Source organism: Camelus bactrianus, chromosome 1, assembly GCF_048773025.1.
Source record: "Camelus bactrianus isolate YW-2024 breed Bactrian camel chromosome 1, ASM4877302v1, whole genome shotgun sequence".
NCBI lineage: Eukaryota > Metazoa > Chordata > Mammalia > Artiodactyla > Camelidae > Camelus > Camelus bactrianus.
In genome coordinates this window covers 92,431,861-92,451,104 of record NC_133539.1, presented here as the reverse complement: position 1 = coordinate 92,451,104, position 19,244 = coordinate 92,431,861, and the positions used below count along the sequence as shown (strand labels likewise).

Here is a 19,244-nt window from a genome sequence, read left to right as displayed (position 1 = left end):
GGGCCTAGATGGGATGTTGCCAGGAAAAAATAAAAGGAACTGAATTTCTCACAAGCTTGACCACGGAGAAAATAACATATGCACAAAGTATAGGAAGATTTAACTCTAGCTTCAAGTAAAACTAAGTTAATGAAGCAATTGTCAACTAAAGGAAAACGAAAAGTTATTGAAGAAGGGAAATGTAGTCATTGTAAACTACTCTGCTCAGCAGTGGACACTAAGCATGCTGTCATTGAAATGAGCACACAGAATATGATTTTAACCTTAAACAGATGTGAATATATTGGGAAGATACTGAAGACAGAATGGTGTATAAGCAGGAGCTAAAACCCTCACTGCACAGAAGGTCAATGGATTATGTCTTAAAAAGCTGGGCCAAGAGAGTAATGCATGCATATTATTGAGAAATCTAGAGATTAGTATCAGCATAAACAGCTGCATATGTTGGAAGTGGTTACCATCTCTGGGGTGCAGGCAGAGTCAAAACACTGCTGTTTTTTGTTTTTTTTTTTAACAAGCCTTTTGGCATCAACTCTTTAAACATTGTGCATTTGTTTCTTTGACAAAGCTCAAGATTAAAACAATAACCACACACATACACACAAACTGGATAAAAATGCCAATGGTATTGAGTTGTCAATATTAACCATGTTACTGACAAGTCCAGGCACAGTCCTGGAAGTTTAGAAATACATAATCAGTGCTAGTTTTCCTACCCAAGATTCCATGATCATAAGCCAACCCATCACTCACTACATCCTCCAGAAACATGCCAGCACCAGAGACCCACCCACTATTTCCTAAGCAAGCAATACTGAGCCAGACCCCTTCCCTCAGTGGCATCCAACACAGGCTGTGCCAGATAACCCACTGCAGAATAAGAAGAAAACATAATTTCCCTTTATTTTATACCTTATTATTTTTAAATTTCTATTCACTGTATATGTTTTAGTTTTTCTTTTTTTTTTAAACTAACCACTGATACAATTTCAGACACTGAAAAGTAGCTAAAATAGTACAGAAGATTCCTCTATACCCATCACCCAGAATCCCCCAGGTGTTAACATCTCACTTAACTATTGTGTAAGTATCAAAATCTGGAAATTAACATGACACAGTAATATTATGTAACCTATGAATTGTACTCATATTTGTCCAATTGTCCCACTAATATCCTTTTCTGGTCCAAATTCAACTCAAAATCACATGTTGCAATTCGTTGTGATGTGTCTTTGGTCTCCTTTAAGCTGGATCAGTTCCTCACTTTTTCTTTTTCATAATTTTGACACTTTAAAAGACCATTAGCCAGTTATATTGCGTAATGTCCCTCAGTTGTTTTCCAGATGTTTATTAGTGATTAAATTCAGGGTAGGCATTTTTGGCAGGAGTACCACAGAAATGATGACGTGTCCTTTTGCTGTATCATGTCAGGAGGTTCATACTGCCTCTTTTTTCCATTACTGAGGTCATGTTAACTTTGCTCTCTTGGTTAAGGTGATACCTACCAGGTTTCTCCATTATAAAGTTACTATTTTTCCTTTAGTATATATTAGGTACGTGTGTAGATATGTGAGTATCTTTGGGAGAGACATTTTGAAAATATGCAAATATCTTGTTTTTCATCACACTTTTGCCTACTTAATTTAGCGCTCTTCAATGATTCTTGCCTGAAACTAGTACTGTGGTGTTTGCCGAATGGTCATTTTCACTTCCATCATACTGCCTATATTTTTTAGCTGGCATTCTACTGTAAGGAAGAGCTTTCCCTTCTCCCCTTCTTAATTTATTTATTCTATCATTGAATAATTTTATTCAATCATTTACATCAGTTCCCCTGGAGCTCATGGATTCTGATTTTATTCTATGATTTATGATTCATTACTATCATTTATTTTGCTGTTACAGTGATCCCCAACCTGGCCACTTGAAGCATCTTTGACATGTCTTCTGTGTCCTTTAGGCATGTCTCCTCCTTCTTCTTCTTCTTCTTTTTTTTTTTTAAAGACTTTTGCTTCCCAGCACCAAGGTATTCCAAGCTCAGATGTGCTTTCTCCAGCCCTGTAATCAGCCACTTCTCTAAGGTACCCTGGTTCCTTTCAAAGGGGATTAGTATATTGAAGTCAAGATCTGGGTGCCATGATATGTATTTTATGACGTATTAGCTTGGTAGTACAGGTAATTATTTTACATATTAACCAGTATATCTTTCTCTTATTGATTGGGAAGCATAATCAATATTTTTGAAAAGCATGGCTTTGTTAGAAAACACTTTGTTAGAAAAGCCTGGGAAGTCATGCTGAGATTAGCAGACCCCTCTTTCACCAGTACAATCCGATGCCTGTTCCTCTGGTTAGCACTTACCTTTTCTTGCCCTGTGTTGTAGACAGCAGTTCACTCAATTGTCTTTCTGTCCTTCAACTCCCTATATTGAAGAAGGTTCACGTGTAAAAGTTGCAAGGCAGTGAAGGCCAAGCAGGAAAGAGAGACTGTCCACAGTGTTGCCAAGTCACAGAGAAGCAGTAGGTGGTCACACAACCAGACGGCCGCCTATACACAGTGCACACCCTCAGGAAACAGAAAACGGTTCCTATGGTGCCTGAAGGAGTTCTGCAGGTGCCATTTCATTCCTTTAATGTAACTGTCTTGCTCCATCAGGGCTTCCGGGTCCACCTTGCTGTATACAAGTCTTTCAATTTCTAACTTGCTACAGTGCTCTCTGTGGTGAAAAGCAGACACAAGCCAGATTGCTTGCTTTCAAATCCCAGCTGGACTCCTACTAGCTGGGTAGCCTTGAGTAACTCACTCACCTTCCTTGTGCCTCAGTTTCCTCGTGTGCAAAACAAGATTGTAACACTAACAACAGCAGACCTGTGCTATAAGATTGTTGTGAGAATTAAATGAGTTGCTATATATAAAGTGTTTAGAACAAGGCCAAGTGCATGATACATGCAAAATTAGTGTAAACTGTTGTCATTAATACTCCAGAAGACTCTAGTATTTATGTGAGGGAGCCTCATAAAGCGTGGCATGGAAATACACAAAAGTTCAGGGCAAAAAGGATTAGGTCACACTAGGGTTCTGTGTCTAATTAAAGACCAGTCTAGTTTGGGATTAATAGACACACACTACTATATATAAAATAGATAAACAATAAAGAGCCATGGTATAGCACAGGGAACTGTGTTCAGTTTCTTGTAATGAGCTGTGATAGAAAAGAATCTGAAAAATATATATACATATTAAAAACAAACAAAAAAACCCGACCAGTCCCCAAGAGGGAGAATTTATTCCACCTTTTCAGGCACTGATCCCTTCTTGCTGCTCTTTGCCTCACAACCAGGCATGCGTTTCCCCTGAAGCACCGGAAGGGAGCTGTGTGTGGACAAGGTGGCTATGGGAAAGTGAGGGGAGTGTGACAAGCCACCGAGTGAACACGAGGCCTTTTCCTTCCATGGCAGTTTTACTAGAAGATCTGAAAGAAAATTATTATTGTTCTACAGCAAATGCTTTATTATGGTGTAGATAAGAGATTTGCATACATTTCTAAGCCAGAGCCAAAGCCATCTAATAACGTTTGCTTTTGTGGTCACTTTAGTGGGTCATAGGATAGAAATGTTTGAGAAGCACCATCTTACCATGACCCACCTTGATAAAACTTCCTCTTTCCTCAGCAGAAAATTCTAATGGAATAAGGGAAAATTCTAATGGAATAAGGGAAAACAGCCATCTTTGGATGGGGGATGGAGAAGCAGCTCAGAAGTGGGAAAGAAAGGCCCAAAGAAAGATGAAGTGTTCTAGACACACGTGGAACAATGAAATAGATACCAAAAAAAAAAAAAAAAGAAGAAGAAGAAGAAGAAGGTGGGCCTCCCCCAGGACAGGCCAGCTCCTTGCAGTGGTCCTCGTAGTGAATGTTGCTGAGCCACCACTGGGCCTGCCTTACGTTTTAACATCAAGAGCAGCAGGTGCCTCATTTAAAAACATTAACAGCATGAATAGCTCTTCTCTTTACCAGGTAGTTCACTGTCGAAAAGCTGGGAAAATCATTCCACTCCACCACGTCAAGATTAAAAGTTGCCTTTTGGTTAATTACCAGATAGCTGACAAGTACAGATATGCACTGCAGAGCCAGCGTGGATTTGGGGCTGCCAGTGAGTTGCATCTGCTGTAGCGGTGGAGGTTTTAATATCATTAAGATTAAGGCAGCATCTCCTTCCAGACGTCTCCCGTGGTAGGACCAGGAAGTATAGCCAGCTCTACACTTTTAAAGAAGCAATAAAGAGTGCCTCCTGTTACAGCATGAAACTGGATTTAACAGTAGAAAATCTCATTAGGATAAATATTTTTTTACTCTTATCATTCTCCTGCCAAGTGGCTTGCTTTATTCTTCCATCCAGAAGATAGAATTCCTTTTAAAGTTAAATGCCCGTCCCCAGCAGCTGATACACAGTTGTATATATAAAATGCTCCAGTTAGGATAACAGAATAAGAAGCTACATGTCAAGATTCTGCATCTGGCTGGCCAGTGAGGATGACATTCACACGATGTAAAAGATCAGAAATTCAAGGCTCGAATCACATAATCTACAATGCAATGACAGATGCTCCCCTGTATAGAAATCACCACCAATAACATACAGAAATATTAGGTAGAATGAGTGGAGTTTGGTTAAATTTATTTTTTAGTATCTCAGTGAACATTTAGAAAACTATTCTTAAGAGAGTGTTTTGCCTAATATATTTCCTCAGTTGACAGAGTTATTTTACCTCTACATGCTTGCTTCAAATAGCAGAATCAAAAGAGAGGACATGAAATATACAAATGTGGATGAAGGGAAAAGGAAAAAGATATTCTGCTTCATTTTGTTTGAGCATGGGGATTGATGGGTGGGGCTGGTTTTAAAGAAAAGGTACAAACATGGCTTCATCAAGTTGTTAATCTCTTTGAGCCTCAACTTCTTCAAATATGAAGTGGAAATGTAGTAATACCATCTCACAGGGCTGTAGTAAGACTCAAATGCAATAATGTTGGTAAAATGCCCAGCACATAGTAGCACTCAATAGAGTTAGCCCTCTTCCTGGGCCCTCTGTTGTTGTGCCCAGCAAGACCCTGTCTGAGCACAGTGAAAATTGTTGGTTGTCTGCCCAGCAGACATCCCTTCTCAGGTACTCAAATTTTTGTATGGGTGCTGACACTTCCACCAGACTGCCATTGCCCCAGAAGAAGGCCTTTTGCTCCACTTCAGTTCCAAAGGTGGGTTCTGGGTTGCATTAAACCAATCAGTCCATTTTTTCCCTTAGCTAGAGTCACTGGTTCATGTTACTGAAACAGCCTAATCAGATTCAGTCTCAGGAGTCTTGGAAAACTGAGACAAAAGGGCCCTGCTGCGTATGGACAAGGGAGCACGTGGCCGTAAGTGCCACTGAGAGTCCCCTTAACGCCACAAGGGAACCCAGCCTGGGGATAGCAGGCAGAGGGTTAGAAAAAAGTTGATCCTCAACTCAGTTGTCAGAACAACCAATTCTGAAGCTTGCACTTCCAGTGACAAGAGTCAATAAAGTCTCTTTTACAATTTAAGGACTTTCAACTGAGTTTTCAGTAACTTACTCCATTAAAAAAAAAAAAAAACCCAAACCTAATTGATACACCAAGAAGTTTGAAACATCCTTGTTTCTCAGTGAGAAAGATTACAACCCACAGCTCAAGAGGATCATGAAACAAAAAGCTAGTAATTCTCAAATCTTCAGATTTTTTTTGTATATATATATATATATTTTTTTTTACTGACGTATAATCAGTTTACAATGTTGTGTCAATTTCTGGTGTACAGCATAATGCTTCAGTCATGCATGAATACACATATGTTCATTTTCATATTCTTTTTCACCATAAGTTACTACCAGATATTGAATAGTTCTCTGTGCTATACAGTATGAACTTGTTGTTTATCTATTTTATATATAGTACTGCATCTGCAACATTATAGCTGAATGAGCAGTATCTATAACCTGTATCATATCTTTCTACGTATTGCTGATCAGTGTTATTGTCTGTACCAGAATTACCTTCTACCACAGTTGTTCCTCATATATAAGAATGGTTTCACTTAGCTATTCTAAAATTAGAATAAATTAGTTCTATCAAATAAATCTATACAGCAGATTAATTTCCTTATTTATTTCTGCATACGTTTTGTAGATCATCCTGGTACATACATTGGAAAAAAAAATCAGGTTATTGCAACTCAGATGTTCATAGGCATGCCATCTGTAGCAGTGGTGAACTGAATGTTTGTGTCCCCTGCAAAATCTGTATGTTGAAACCTAACCCCCAGTGTGATGCTGTTAAGAGGTGAGGCCTTGGTAAGTCACTAGCTCCTGGGGGTGGAGCCCTCATGAAAGAGATTGGCACCCTTGTAAGAGACCCCAGAGAGCTCCCTCACCCCTTCTACCGTATGATGACACAGCAGGGAGATGGTTGTCTATGAACTAGGAATAGAGCTCTCACCAGACACCAAACCTGCCAGTACCCTGATCTTAGACATCCCAGGCTCCAGAACTGTGAGAAATGAATGCTTGCTGTTTAAGCCACCTATGGTGTTTTTTGTATTTTTGTTATGTCTATGGTATATTTGTTATAGCAGCCCAAATAAACTAAGATAGCCATATTCTATGATAAAATTTATGAGGCTTAATTGACAAGAGAAAAATTCAAAAATTTTAGAAGAAAGAGAATCTTTCTCCAAATTTCAGTTTTTTTAAATTTATGTCAGAGAGATATCCCACATCAGGAGAATACCCATGTTCAAACTATTAAAAATTCTTTTTCAAAGACTGACCAGTACCATTGCCAAAGGAAACCCCAGGATGGCAAACGAAACAATTCACTGATGATACAACTTTTAGCTTCACGGATAAAGATGTGTCAGGTACCTAGGAAGTTATCACAGCCCTGGAGTTTCAGTTCACTTAGATTTGTTGGTTTGTTCTTTTGTTGCCTTGCTCCAGACAAAATTTAAGGCAATGGGTTTGCTTACTCTCATTTTGAATGTTTTTAAATGAATTGGAATTCATTCCACTGTTCACAACTCCCACAGAATTTGACTGTAGAGCACTGTACTCTCTGTTCCTCAAGAATGCTGCCTCCCTTTCATCAGGACAGAAACCATCTCTTTATTTTCCACCATTTACTGTCAACCAAACAGAAGAATTACAAACTGATAGTTTGGAATCACCAGGTTTGAGTAGGAAATAGTGTGCACCATGTTTAGATTATGTTGAAGGAAGAGGTGCAATTTTCTGACCCACATTCTGCATGACTTCTTGACGTGTCAGCAGGAAGTAGCAAGTCTAGGTGTGAAGCTGGAAGACTGGACGTAGTGATAAGAGGATTACAGAGAAATAATGAGGATAAAGAAGTACTGAAAGATAAGAAAGCAATGTCATTGCCCTTAGCAAGTCACTTGGCCGTTCTTATCTAAATGTAAAAGGAACATTCACTCTCTTACTAGGATTAAAGAGCACATGTCTGGTGAAGGAAGAAATAATATTAAAAGTATACAGTGTCCTGTAGCTGCCTCCTCTATAGGGGAGAACTGAGCTGGGAAGGAGCGGAATCTCCAGGACAGCCTGTGTCTGACCACTAGGAAAAAGAAAACCACAGCCAGTTCAGATCCTTACTGCAGGGCGCTGTTCTGATTTGCAAGTTCTGCAAATGGGATTCTTAGGTTCTGGAGTTTTATTCAGTTTAGGACAAGGTGAAAGATGGAAGGGGAGGGAGGGATCACAGGGGAAGGTTGGAAAATGCCACAGGACTCAGACAAGTCCAAATTGTCTCTCAACCCCCACCTGCACCCACTTTTTTATTTCAAGGTAGGGGCTGAGCTAAAGATGACCAAATCTGTTTTTACCAGTCCTACACAGGTGGTCTAGTATCTCACTTTGAAATTTAGGGGTACTTACTAATGACTTTTTTTGTTCAGTGCCTTTGGTCTTTAGGCAAAAGTGAGGCTAAAAGTATCTCATTTCAATAACCTTTTGCATGTTTCAGAACAAGGTTCAGACTCACATCTGGGCAGTTTCAAAGGCTCAGTTCGAACTGTTGTGATCAGGGAAACCAGTGTGTCAGAGCAGAGAGGTTGAGGACCCTATGCATGTGGGGTTTTCTGTGTGCAGGGTGAAGACAGTGCACTGTCCTTGGAGACATACAGCTCCATCCTGGGGAGAGTTTGGGGCAAAGTTTCATTTCTCCAGATAGGAGAGGTTTTACTTACTCGGCTTGGTTTCTGTATCCCTTTCTAGTGTCTTGAGTCTGGTGTGTTCTGATCCAGAATCATTTTGGCCATTGCCCAGATCCAGAGAACTTATTCCTAGTAAACTGTCTTGTGAAGACCACTCTGTCTCTAAGCTTCAACAGGTCACATGCAGACCTGTTTGGTTCTTTTTTCAGAGAGTCATCAGATTCAAGATCTTTCTTCAAGGAAGCAAAAAGATTGCTCACATTTCCAAAGTCATGCATACACATCACGAGCTCTAGTCATTGGCATATGAAATGCAAAGGGGTGAACAGAACAACCACAAGGCATCACACATTCACAAATACACCATGTGGTCAATTAAGTGAACGTCCTGTTATTTTTCTTTCCCCAACCCACCTTCTCCCACAATGTAGTGTGAACAAAACCTTCCAGGATGGTGCATCAGACAACTTCAAAGCTAGAAGTGGCCTTACAGATGACCTGCTGAGAGCCTGCCCAAGTGACTACCTTTCTGAGCCTCAGATCCCTCATCAGCAAAATAAGGATTAAAATATTACCCACCTAAACTGTCATTCTAAAGATGACCTATGTGCTCAATTAATATCAATCTGTTTGTGTTGAAGAAACTGAGATCAGCAAGGTTGAAGGACATGTCCAAGCGAGTGACAGTGATGGAACAAACACCAGTTTGTCTCCTGTGTGTTCTGTGAGGCAAATGGAGCCGGGCTCTCCGCAGACAGCCGGCAACACTTTAAGGCTAAACGTGGCGGTTACCTGTTTATGGGTATGGGTTTCCATTCCAGTGAAGACACATAGTCCTCCATCTCCAGAAGCTCAGCTGAGCACTGAGAGAGGATTCTCCACAGCCAAGATGAGAGAGGACTGATAAAGACCCGAGGGGAAGCCCTTAAGCCACAAAGAGGCACGATTATAAACCAACGCCCCAAGTTTCTGAAGTTAAATAAGTAAATAAACAACTGAAGTTAGGTAAATAGCAACCACACAGCTGGTTTAGAGGGCAAACTGTGCCTGAACCTACGCTTGTTTTTCATTAGTGTTTACAATTCCTCTGATGAAACCAAGTCCCTGCATTCTACGGATGCCCCAGCCCCCACCATGGTCCTCCCTCCTTGAGAAAGATCAACCATTTTTGGCCTCCAGAAATGGAAATTGCGTTTGGTTAAACCCAGTATTTGTGAATTAACCCATAACATATTCGCATTTTAAAGTGCTGCTTTGTTAAGGAATCTTTCTTTTTTCTTTGTTACATTATTAAAGTATGACATCCCACATTTATAGGACTCTTGGAAAATACAGAACAAAATTCCACATAGTTCCACTATATAGTACAATTATTCTGTGTATTCACTCTCCTCATTTTGTAAGCATATCTGAAATATTTATCATTGTTAATAATATTCAGGCTTTAAATTATGCCGTAAAACAATGAACTCCTAGACTGTTCCCTCACCTAGATTAAGAGGAAACTGCACGGGATTATCTCTAAGCTTTCTTTTGTTTTTATTATTTTGTGTCTCTATGGCCAGATTAATTTAAGTACATCTTATTTGATCAAAACACAAAGTTCTGCATATTTGTATCTTTAGTCCTTATGGTTTATTGTTCAGGCAGTGTAACTACTTGCTTACAACTTTCAAAGTTATAGAGAACATTTCACATGAAAAAGATTTAACGTGAGCAACGACTTTTTGCATGAGGGAGCCAATTAAAAACATAAACATGGTTATCAACAATGTTTTCACACAGAATAAATAGTTTCATAAAGCTTTTTACCTAAAATGCGTAGTTTTAAACATAGATACCCTACATCACTGAAAGAAGGTCAACTTTTTTTGGGGGTGGGGTGGGGATAACTACAGTGTTAGAATCCGAGCCTATTTGAGAAGAAACAAGCAGGGCCACATCCTGCTTACTTGTTCCTTGGTTTGTGTTACTCTTTTAGATCCAGAAATTGGTCTACACACATCATCTCATGTCAAGCTTTGAAAGAATTCCACAGGCTCCGTGTCATCCTCATTTTACAGACGGGGGGCTGGGACACTCAGAGCAGCAAAGCTGACTTGCAGCTTTTACAGAGGCCAGCTGTGTGCCAAGGGTCAGGGGAATGAGAGAGAGAGCTACCTGTGGGTTAAATAATGATGCTTTCAACCTGGAAAGGAGTGCACAGGAAAGATTTCACCAAGGCTTCCTATAGTTTAGACAGTGTTTCTCAAACACTGGAATCTGAGAGCTAATGAAAGTAATACCAAGGCCCAGGCTCACTGAAGCAGGCTAGGACCTGGACCTCTGCATTTTCTTCAGATCCTTCAGGTGGCTGATTCATACTAAAGTGTGTATGTGCGCATGTGCGGGTGCATGCATGTCATGGTGACTATCTGCATATGTACCAGAGCAAGTAATGACAGGTTTAATTTTAGCATGAAGTCCTCGGATTAGGAGGACGTGGATACTCACTGAAATGGCTTACCTGGGGATGATAGAAAGCAGTGCTCTCACATTGTAGTCTGCACCAGAATTGCTCAGAGAGCTGCTTAAAACACGGACTGCCGGGCCCACCCATGCCCAGAATTTGTAACTCGTTAGATCTGGGGTAAAGGCCCTAGGATTTGCATTTCTGACAGGTCCCCAGGAGCCACACTTTGGGACCAGTGGCATAGACAAGCCAGTGGTCTAAAGCATGGCTGCACACTGGAATCATCTGGGATGGGTTTTTAAAGTACTGATGCCCGGCCTCACCCCCCAGGGATTCTGATGTAGTAGAACATCCATGGAGCCTGGATAATGTATTTTCAAAGCTCCCCAGATGTTTTAATGTGTAGTCAGTGTTGAGAATCCCTAGTGCTAAGGCTCCCAGGAAAAGCAGCTTTACTCCTGAGTTGCCAGATTTAATCAGTTTGTCTACGTGTCCTTTCCCATAAGCAGGTGAATGCACTGCACTCAGTGATCTTCCTAAAATTCTTTTCCCAACTCAGAACTGATGTCCTGTCTAGGATGCTTTCAAAATGCATTTCCATGATATACAAGCATTTGATTCAGTTGATTATTTTTCTTAACAATGCTGCCCTCTAGTGTCCCTGAATAGTAGAACCATATTAAAACCCTCCATAGCCATCAGTACAATGATTTCCTGTTAGATAGCGAAACAACTTGGGGGATTTTTCTCTGATGTTTAAAAAATATGTAACAAATTTAATGTGCATTAATTAGTTGTATTTTGTGGTGACATGCGTCTCCAGCTGCAGCCCCTCCGCTCTCCTGAAGTTCCTCCCTGCTTTCTGTGCTGCAGCCTCCTCCCCATAAGAACTCCTGGAGTCCTTTCTCATTCCACCAGCCCTTCCCTGTGCAGTCAGGGGCCAGGCAAATCAGGGAGCAAAAAATTACCATCAACTAAAGTGCCTGGGGCATTGGGGCATCTTGCATAGGCTCTCCCAGGCTCAGAACTGCTCCTTCTCACTCTTTCCTCACTTCCCACCTCTTTTTCACTTGATTGATAGTTTATTGAGAATAGAATTCATCGGACAGGAGCTCCCCTGTCTTCTCATGCTCCCAGTCCCACCATCTTGCTGGAAGTGTCCTTCCCACCCCCAGGAGCCCTGTCCTGCTCCATCACTCTCTGTCAAGTCTCTCCCCCACCCCTCTAGCCCACATCCTCAGTAACTCCCCGATCTAGATCACCCCCAATGGTACACAGGCTTACTCTTACCTTTCTCAGCTTTAAAATAAAACTCTCCTTGGACCCTAAACACCCCTTCAACTGGCTCCCTCTTTCTCTGCTTCAGTCATTTCCCAGCTGGAGTCCACCCAGGTGTCTTTACCGCCTTCCCTTCCCCACATCCATTCTTCCATCTGCTCCAGCCTGGCCATGGTCCCATCACACCACAGACACTGACACTGCTCTTTTCACCTCCCTGTCACATGGCCAAATCCAGTGGACACTGTCTTCTGCCCTTCTGACTCGAATGCTCAGGGCATTCCAGTCTCTGGGCACAGCACCTTCTCCAAGCACTCTTCCATTTTTGATACTGAAACGTGCCCCCTCTGGCTTCCTTCCTGCCCCTCTGGCTGCCAATGACCCAGAGCCCTGCAGTGTCCTCTCTCTGCCCCTGTGCTGGCTCTTAGGATCGCTTCTCTTTTCTCTGGGCAGACTTCCCTTATGTAGTCTCATCCATTCTTATCAGATACAATTAATAGGTGGATAATTAAAAAATAGATGGCCTCCAGCCCAGGTTGCTCACTGTGTCATTATCCAATTACCTCTGCTCGACATGCCCCCTCAGTATCTCACAAGCATCTCCCCTTTTTGCTTATCCAAAGACCCTGGCTCTTCCTCCTAAACCTATTCGTCCCTCAGTCTCCCTCATCTCTGTGAACGGCCTGTAATCTGGGGGATCGCCTTTGATTCCTCTCTTTCCTCACTTGCCACATCCAGTTCATCTGCAAATCTTATGGGATCTACCCCAAAATAGATTTTGATCCATCCATGTCTCTCTGTCTTTACTGCCACCACCCCATTCCAAGCCACCTTATCTCCTGCCTAGAATACTGCAGTCCCCTCCTAAAGACCTTCTTGCTTTCTCCAGCTCTCCCCTCACTCTTGATACTCCACCATACGGTCAGAGAACGTGTTCTGAAATGTCACCTGCATCGTCATTTCCTGACCTAAAAAGGTTAGTGACTTTTCATCAAACTCTGAATAACATATAAATAACACAGTTTGCCCTCCGCCAACTTCATCTTGCAGCCCCATCCTCTGTCCTTACTAGGCACCCACCACAATGGCTTCCTTCTGATTGCAGGAGCTGACGAAGTTCTGTCCTGCTTCAGGGCCTTTGCACATGCTGTTCCAGCTGCCTAGAATCCTCTCCCCCTGTTCTTCACCTGACTGGCTCCTTTGTACTTTTTATGCCTAAAGAGTGCTCCTCAGGGACTCCTTCCTTGACCAACAAAATAGATCTTCCCTCTCAGTCCCCATCCCAGACCCTACTTATTTTCTCCAGAGCATGTCACATTTTGTAATTACAGACCTGTTTCTTCCATCTTCCCCACTCAGCTCAAAGCTCTCCAAGTCCAGGAACTTTGTATCAGTTTTACTCACAGATGAACCCCGGGCCTGGCAAATATTAGGCTCTTCATACATGTGTGTTAAAGAAGGGAATGAAGGTAGTGGGGGAGACTCAACCTCCGCTCCACCTTAGCTGCTCTTAGCAAGGCCTCAGTGACTTCCACGCGGTCAAGCCACCGCACAGTGTTCTGTGCTCACCTTGATGACCAAATAGAGACCAGGAGCATCTTGGATTCAGTTGATTTTCTGTAACCTCATCATTGTTTACGAACATGTTTGATTCCCCACAATATCCCCAGCACCCAGTGCAGCAGGCACTTCCTAAATCCTGTTGATTGAACGAACATCTGAATGAAACCAGATGTGAAAGTCAGGGGCACTGGTACAACACTGGGGATGTCCAAAGAGAGAGACTACTTTGGGGCAGCGATTTAAATAATGGTGTCTGAACTTCCAGAGATGTTAGCACAGACATCCATTTCCATTTGTGTAATAAGAAAAGAAGAAGAAATGTTTCCAAGAAGTTTTCATATCTCATTTGCTTCATAAAGAGACAATTACCTACACAGATTTAGTTGCTGAGTAATAAGCTGATATTCCTGAGTCTTTCCCAAGAAAGAAAAATATTTTCCTTATAAGCCCAATTCTCCCCCTGATGGGTAGACTCCAGTGGTAAAAACATCGCCATCTTCCAAACAAAGAGACTAAGGGCTATTTGAAACCGTTTACGTAAGCCAAACAAGCAAGGAAGCTAAGACCCTAACCCTTGCTGTCTCGTTCCAAATCCTGTCCCCGACCAATTCAGACAGTGTTTGCTGGTGAGAAACAAAATAAGAACACGTAGACTCAACACGAGTTTAAGACAAGGATTTGATTCTTCTGAAGGACATGTCACCGGCAGGTACTAGTGGGGCAAGAGAAGCCTGCAGCCTGCAACCCCTTGACAATGTCAAGGGACCTGGCATCCCGGGTGTTTGACCTGCTTTGTGGGTGAAATCCGACCGCGTCTGTGACTTTTCACTCAGTTGAACTTGGGCTCTCCGTGCTCCCTGGTTCTCATCACATGGCTGGTGCCAACAGGATTAGCTCAGCTCCGCTCCCCTGGGAAGGCATTCGTCTTCCTGTGTAGGAAACGCCATGTCAGGCTGAAAAGGCTGAGGAGCAAACTGGCCGGGGCCGTGCGCAGGCCCCAGTGAAAGGCATGACCTGGGTGTCTTAGAATGAAGTTTGGTTCAAAGTGGTCAAGGACAGGGTGTGCCGGTGTGGGCTGGGAGCCACTGTGGCTTCAGCTGTTTGTTCAGCATTAAATATATTTATCTTTCTGCTAAATACATTGTTGTTGAGTCATCCCTATTACACGGCCACCCTGCCTGAGACCCAGCTCTCCGACACACAGAGGCAGGCCTTCTATCCCCAGTGACCTTCCACTCTGTAAACTCAAACCAAAAGCTTTCTCTTACTTCTCACTCTAGTGAGCAAGGAGCTCAGGTTCTGACTCATGTGCTTTTTTATCAGGCCAGGAACCACAAAGTGATAGATGTGAAGGAAGAACTTAAAGTGGTCACTCTGTTTTTAATATCATTTTGTTTTGTTGCTGCAAACTGCAAATGGAAAGTCAGTTTACCCAAAAGTACTGTTGGCCTCCAAACTATCAATATTTTCTGTTAGACTATTATGTTATCAATTATATTAATCCAACAGGTAATTGCATTCGACTTCTAAACTTTAGACAGGAAAAGAAAAAAAAAAAAGACAATGTAACTTTGAAAAGTATGTGTAATGCTCTCTGTCTGATTTTCCATAGAAATTGTTCGAGCCATGACACATGTGATAAACCAAGGAATGGCCATGTACTGGGGAACCTCCCGCTGGAGTGCTATGGAGATCATGGTAATTTCATTTCTATCTCTAAATGGCCATTGAGTAGCTATTATTGTTTTTCAGACAACATATGTAAATAGCAAGACCTTTTGCAAACTTTCTTCACCATCACAGTGGCACTAGAATTCTATGATCAGTTCAGCCATTGTAGAGATGGCCATGGGGTTGGATCTCATCAGTTCAGAATACAGCTGGGAGGGTGCAGGTCTCAAACAGGAGTCATGTTTAGCGTGTTCTCTGATAGTAAGACAATAAAGTGAATTTCCCAGCAAATGAGACACATGAACACAATATTCTAGTTTTGTTTAACGTATTCAGTAATGATAATGTTTATAACATGCTAATTACAGATCATTTTCTATTATATATTAGTTAAGTTTTATTTCTTTAGAGACCTAGAAACAGTCAAACTATATTCTCTTTATAATAGTCCATAATTCACACTTTGACTAATTTGCCCTGGTCTTTACCCAATCCAAACCTTCCCAAAGAATAATAAGGATTTCTTGCCTTTGGTATTTCTCTGAGTGAAAGTGATGGTCATAATTTTGCTTATTATTTGGCAATCTACATATTTCTCGGTTTGTATTGATTTCACTAAAGTGAAGACTTTTCATGCACACAGCCTCATTTCTCATCAGTGTAAATTCAGGTGCAATCTTATTTCTCCCTAGGAAGCCTACTCTGTAGCAAGACAATTCAATATGATCCCCCCGGTCTGTGAACAAGCTGAGTACCACCTTTTCCAGAGAGAGAAAGTGGAGGTTCAGCTACCAGAGCTCTACCATAAAATAGGTACTCTTCACAATCACATTTACTGATTATTTCTCACAACAGGAGGATCGGCGATCCTGAACAAAAAAGTGTCACTGAAATGCTTTCCTAAATGTTCCTAATTAACATGAGAAGTACCAGCACTGTGCATTCTGGAGACTGTAGAAGGATTAAATGTGCCTGTATGTCATCCACAGAGTGTCGGGGATGCAAGCCAGGCAGAGCCATAAACTGACTGGTACACAAGCTGTACCCAGTAGGTGCTCAAAAAGTGCATATGAAATGATGGGAAGAAGCAGTAAATAAACCCATTTTTCATAGGGTGCTTGCTCTGGCCAGGAATGCATCTCTGAGTGGACTATGACCGTCTTTCCAAAACACTATGGGTTTATACATCTCTGTCTCCTACTCCGTACCTAGAACTGAGTCAGGGGAATTCAAAGGTGGCTGACAAGCCAGGTACACGTTTGTGTAGCAGACATGATGATTTCAAAGACAGGGGAAAATATATACACAACACGTATAGAAGAATTTTGGGCATCAGATAAACTTAAATAAGCCACATTTTCAGGCTTCTTTATCAAAGCAGTTTCCAGAGATAACTTTCTTCCTAAGAAATGGAGGTTCACATGAGTAGGAAAATGCTGGATAAGGGAAAAAAGGATTTAAAAAATGTCAACAACGATGGTCATTATTGCTATCGCTTTGTGTCTACAATGGGCATTGTTCTCGTGCTTCGTACTGGGCGCTACCAAGTGCCGAGTGGACAAACGAAGCACTGAGGACCTGAGCAGGCAGAAGTGTTTATCTTTGAGTGTAAAAGAAACGTACCTTTTGGGCATCACAGAATTACGGATAAGCCACATTTTCAGGCTTGTTTATAGGGCCTATTCCCCATAACCCACAGTGCACGTTCGATTGGTTTATCCAAAGGAAGCACAATTTGTAAATGCCTCAATTTTAATGGAAAGATGTTTGCTGCTATTAACTCACGTATCTGGCCGGCTTCTCCGCATAACTAACCAAATCCTGTCGAAACTCCCCCACACTTTTGAGCTCAGTTTGCAGAAGTGATTTTTTAACTTTTTTCTTCTGTAGGAGTTGGAGCAATGACATGGTCTCCACTGGCCTGTGGAATCATCTCAGGAAAATACGGAAACGGGGTGCCTGAAAGTTCCAGGGCTTCGCTGAAGGTATTCTCCACCTCTAGGAAGGAGTCTGGGGGAGGGGAGGGAGGGCGGGAAGAAGACTGAACAGAACAGCTCTGCAGCAGCCCGTGGCTTCCTGGCTCAAGCCAAGTGTGGCCTTGGCCTGGCTGGTGTCCCTGGCAGGCTCCCCGAGCCCTCCGGAGGTCTCTGCTCCTGGCCAGGCATCAGTCAGCCCTTCAGAATCTGCCAGCGCAGAGAATCCTCCTCCTCTGGGGCCTGGGGGAGGTGCCCAGTGACCTGCTTGTACTTGTAGGATTCAAATTCCTACACTTATTTTTTCTGATGTTAAAGAAGGCATTTCATTCCGCCTTTGAAGCTGATGAAACGTAAAATTCCTTTTCTATACAAGAGGATCTAATTTTACTTTTCTTGACAAAAAGAAATGTAAGCCATAGAGGTTTAATCCATTTGGGCCAAACAGGTTGTAGCTCAGTATGATTTGAGGTTGACTGACGTTTATTTAAGGGGGGCAAGGTAAGGAGGGAGGGCTCTGGAAGCAGATACAGAGCCAACCCTCTGTCACTGGGGCTCAAGGCTGGCGTTTGCGGAGATCAACTCTGGCCGCTGAGTCCTGTAGCTTAAATTCTTTTCTGAAGCATAAAGACATTCAAGTTCATTGGCATAAAATTACCTCCATTCAGAACATCTTGATGATTACTTTATTGGAGAGTACTCCAAACATCTCTCCTTATTAATAACAACATGTTTTTAAAAACTTGAGGGAATGTGTAATAACATTAGAATCACAAATTACTCTGGAATGTCAGGGGAGAGAGAATATAGACATTTTTAAAATGCACACAAGCCAAAGGCCCCTAAGAGGAAGCAAAAGTCTGACACAGCCTTTTGCCTCCATCAGTCAGCACAGAGTCAGCACGAGGACAACTCAAGTTAAGCCTAAACCATCAACCCTCTAATCAGTGTGTCTGGAACCACCATGTGCTTCCCTAACCAGGACCTTCTCAGGACTCTAGGTCTGTCACTTTTCTTTCCGCCTGTAACAGCTGACTATTAGCTTGTTTGTTCTCTAAAAGAATACAATATAGACGTTTCCTAAAACATGGCACCATGGTCCTGTTTCTAGTTTTGCATTATCACACTAATTACCCTGGAAAATTAAATATGGTCTTGCTTCTGAAAAATGGAAGGTTTTGAATAAGTCAGCAAAGAAAAACTTAAAGGAAAGAAGGTATAAAAGGAAGAAGGCAAAAAAGGGGTGAAGAAGAAAGAAAAGCATTGAAAATTGTGACTTTCCTGAGCACCTACCATGGGCCAGTATTTCTATTCATCTCCTTTTATCCTCACAAAGATAAATGGATACAGACGGCATTTAATCAGCTGTAGCTAAGCATGTTGCCATGCATTCTTTCAGGAACTTTCTGAAAAGCTCGAAGTACTTCCATATATGCCGGGTGTTTGTTCTGAGACTACTCTTATAAGGGGGTAAACCTCTTCCAGATGCAGAAACTGTGCCCAAAGAGATTAGATAACAATCTAAGAGAATAAACTCATAATAAAGTTAGTAGTAGAGCCCAGGTCTCCTGGCTGTCAGTTTATCTCCCAAAAGACATTTGTGTTTCCCTTCAAACTCAGGTTTTTAAAGGAAGAAGTATCTACACTGTATTTGGAGTATATGATTGGCTGACCCCCATCACTATTTGAGAAAAGCCTAGAAACAGCTGAAACACTTTCAAAAATATACTAACAAAAGGAGAGAGAGAAAAAAAAAAGGGAGACGCAGAATATTTGAAGGTGGCTAAGCCCAAAAGCAACTCAAAAATATTTCTGTTGACTTTTCAGCATCTATTGAAACATCCTTAACAATAAACATGAAGAACACTCAGCAGGGGAAAGACAGCCAGTCACAAAGCATGCTTCTTCAGAGCTCCGCAGCCTCTCAAGGCTTCTTAAATCATCAGTCTGAGTGTTTTCCAGACTAATATATGTGCACTTAGAAAAATTACTCGAGCAGAGTAACTAAAGCAAATAATAATTATTATTATTATTTTACACATATATATCAACATTAAGAGAGAATGA

General features: G+C 41.8%; 1 protein-coding gene across 3 annotated transcripts in view; it reads left to right on the top strand.

Moving 5' to 3' along the window:
• Positions 1-19,244, top strand: part of KCNAB1 (potassium voltage-gated channel subfamily A regulatory beta subunit 1) — a 344,031-nt gene that overhangs the window by 307,381 nt on the left and 17,406 nt on the right. For all 3 annotated transcript variants that reach the window (XM_045514502.2, XM_010952021.3, XM_010952022.3), the window contains exons 9-11: positions 15,146-15,231; positions 15,897-16,017; positions 17,095-17,189. In XM_045514502.2, coding sequence (XP_045370458.1) covers positions 15,146-15,231; positions 15,897-16,017; positions 17,095-17,189 — 302 coding nt within the window. The remainder of the gene's footprint in view (positions 1-15,145; positions 15,232-15,896; positions 16,018-17,094; positions 17,190-19,244) is intronic.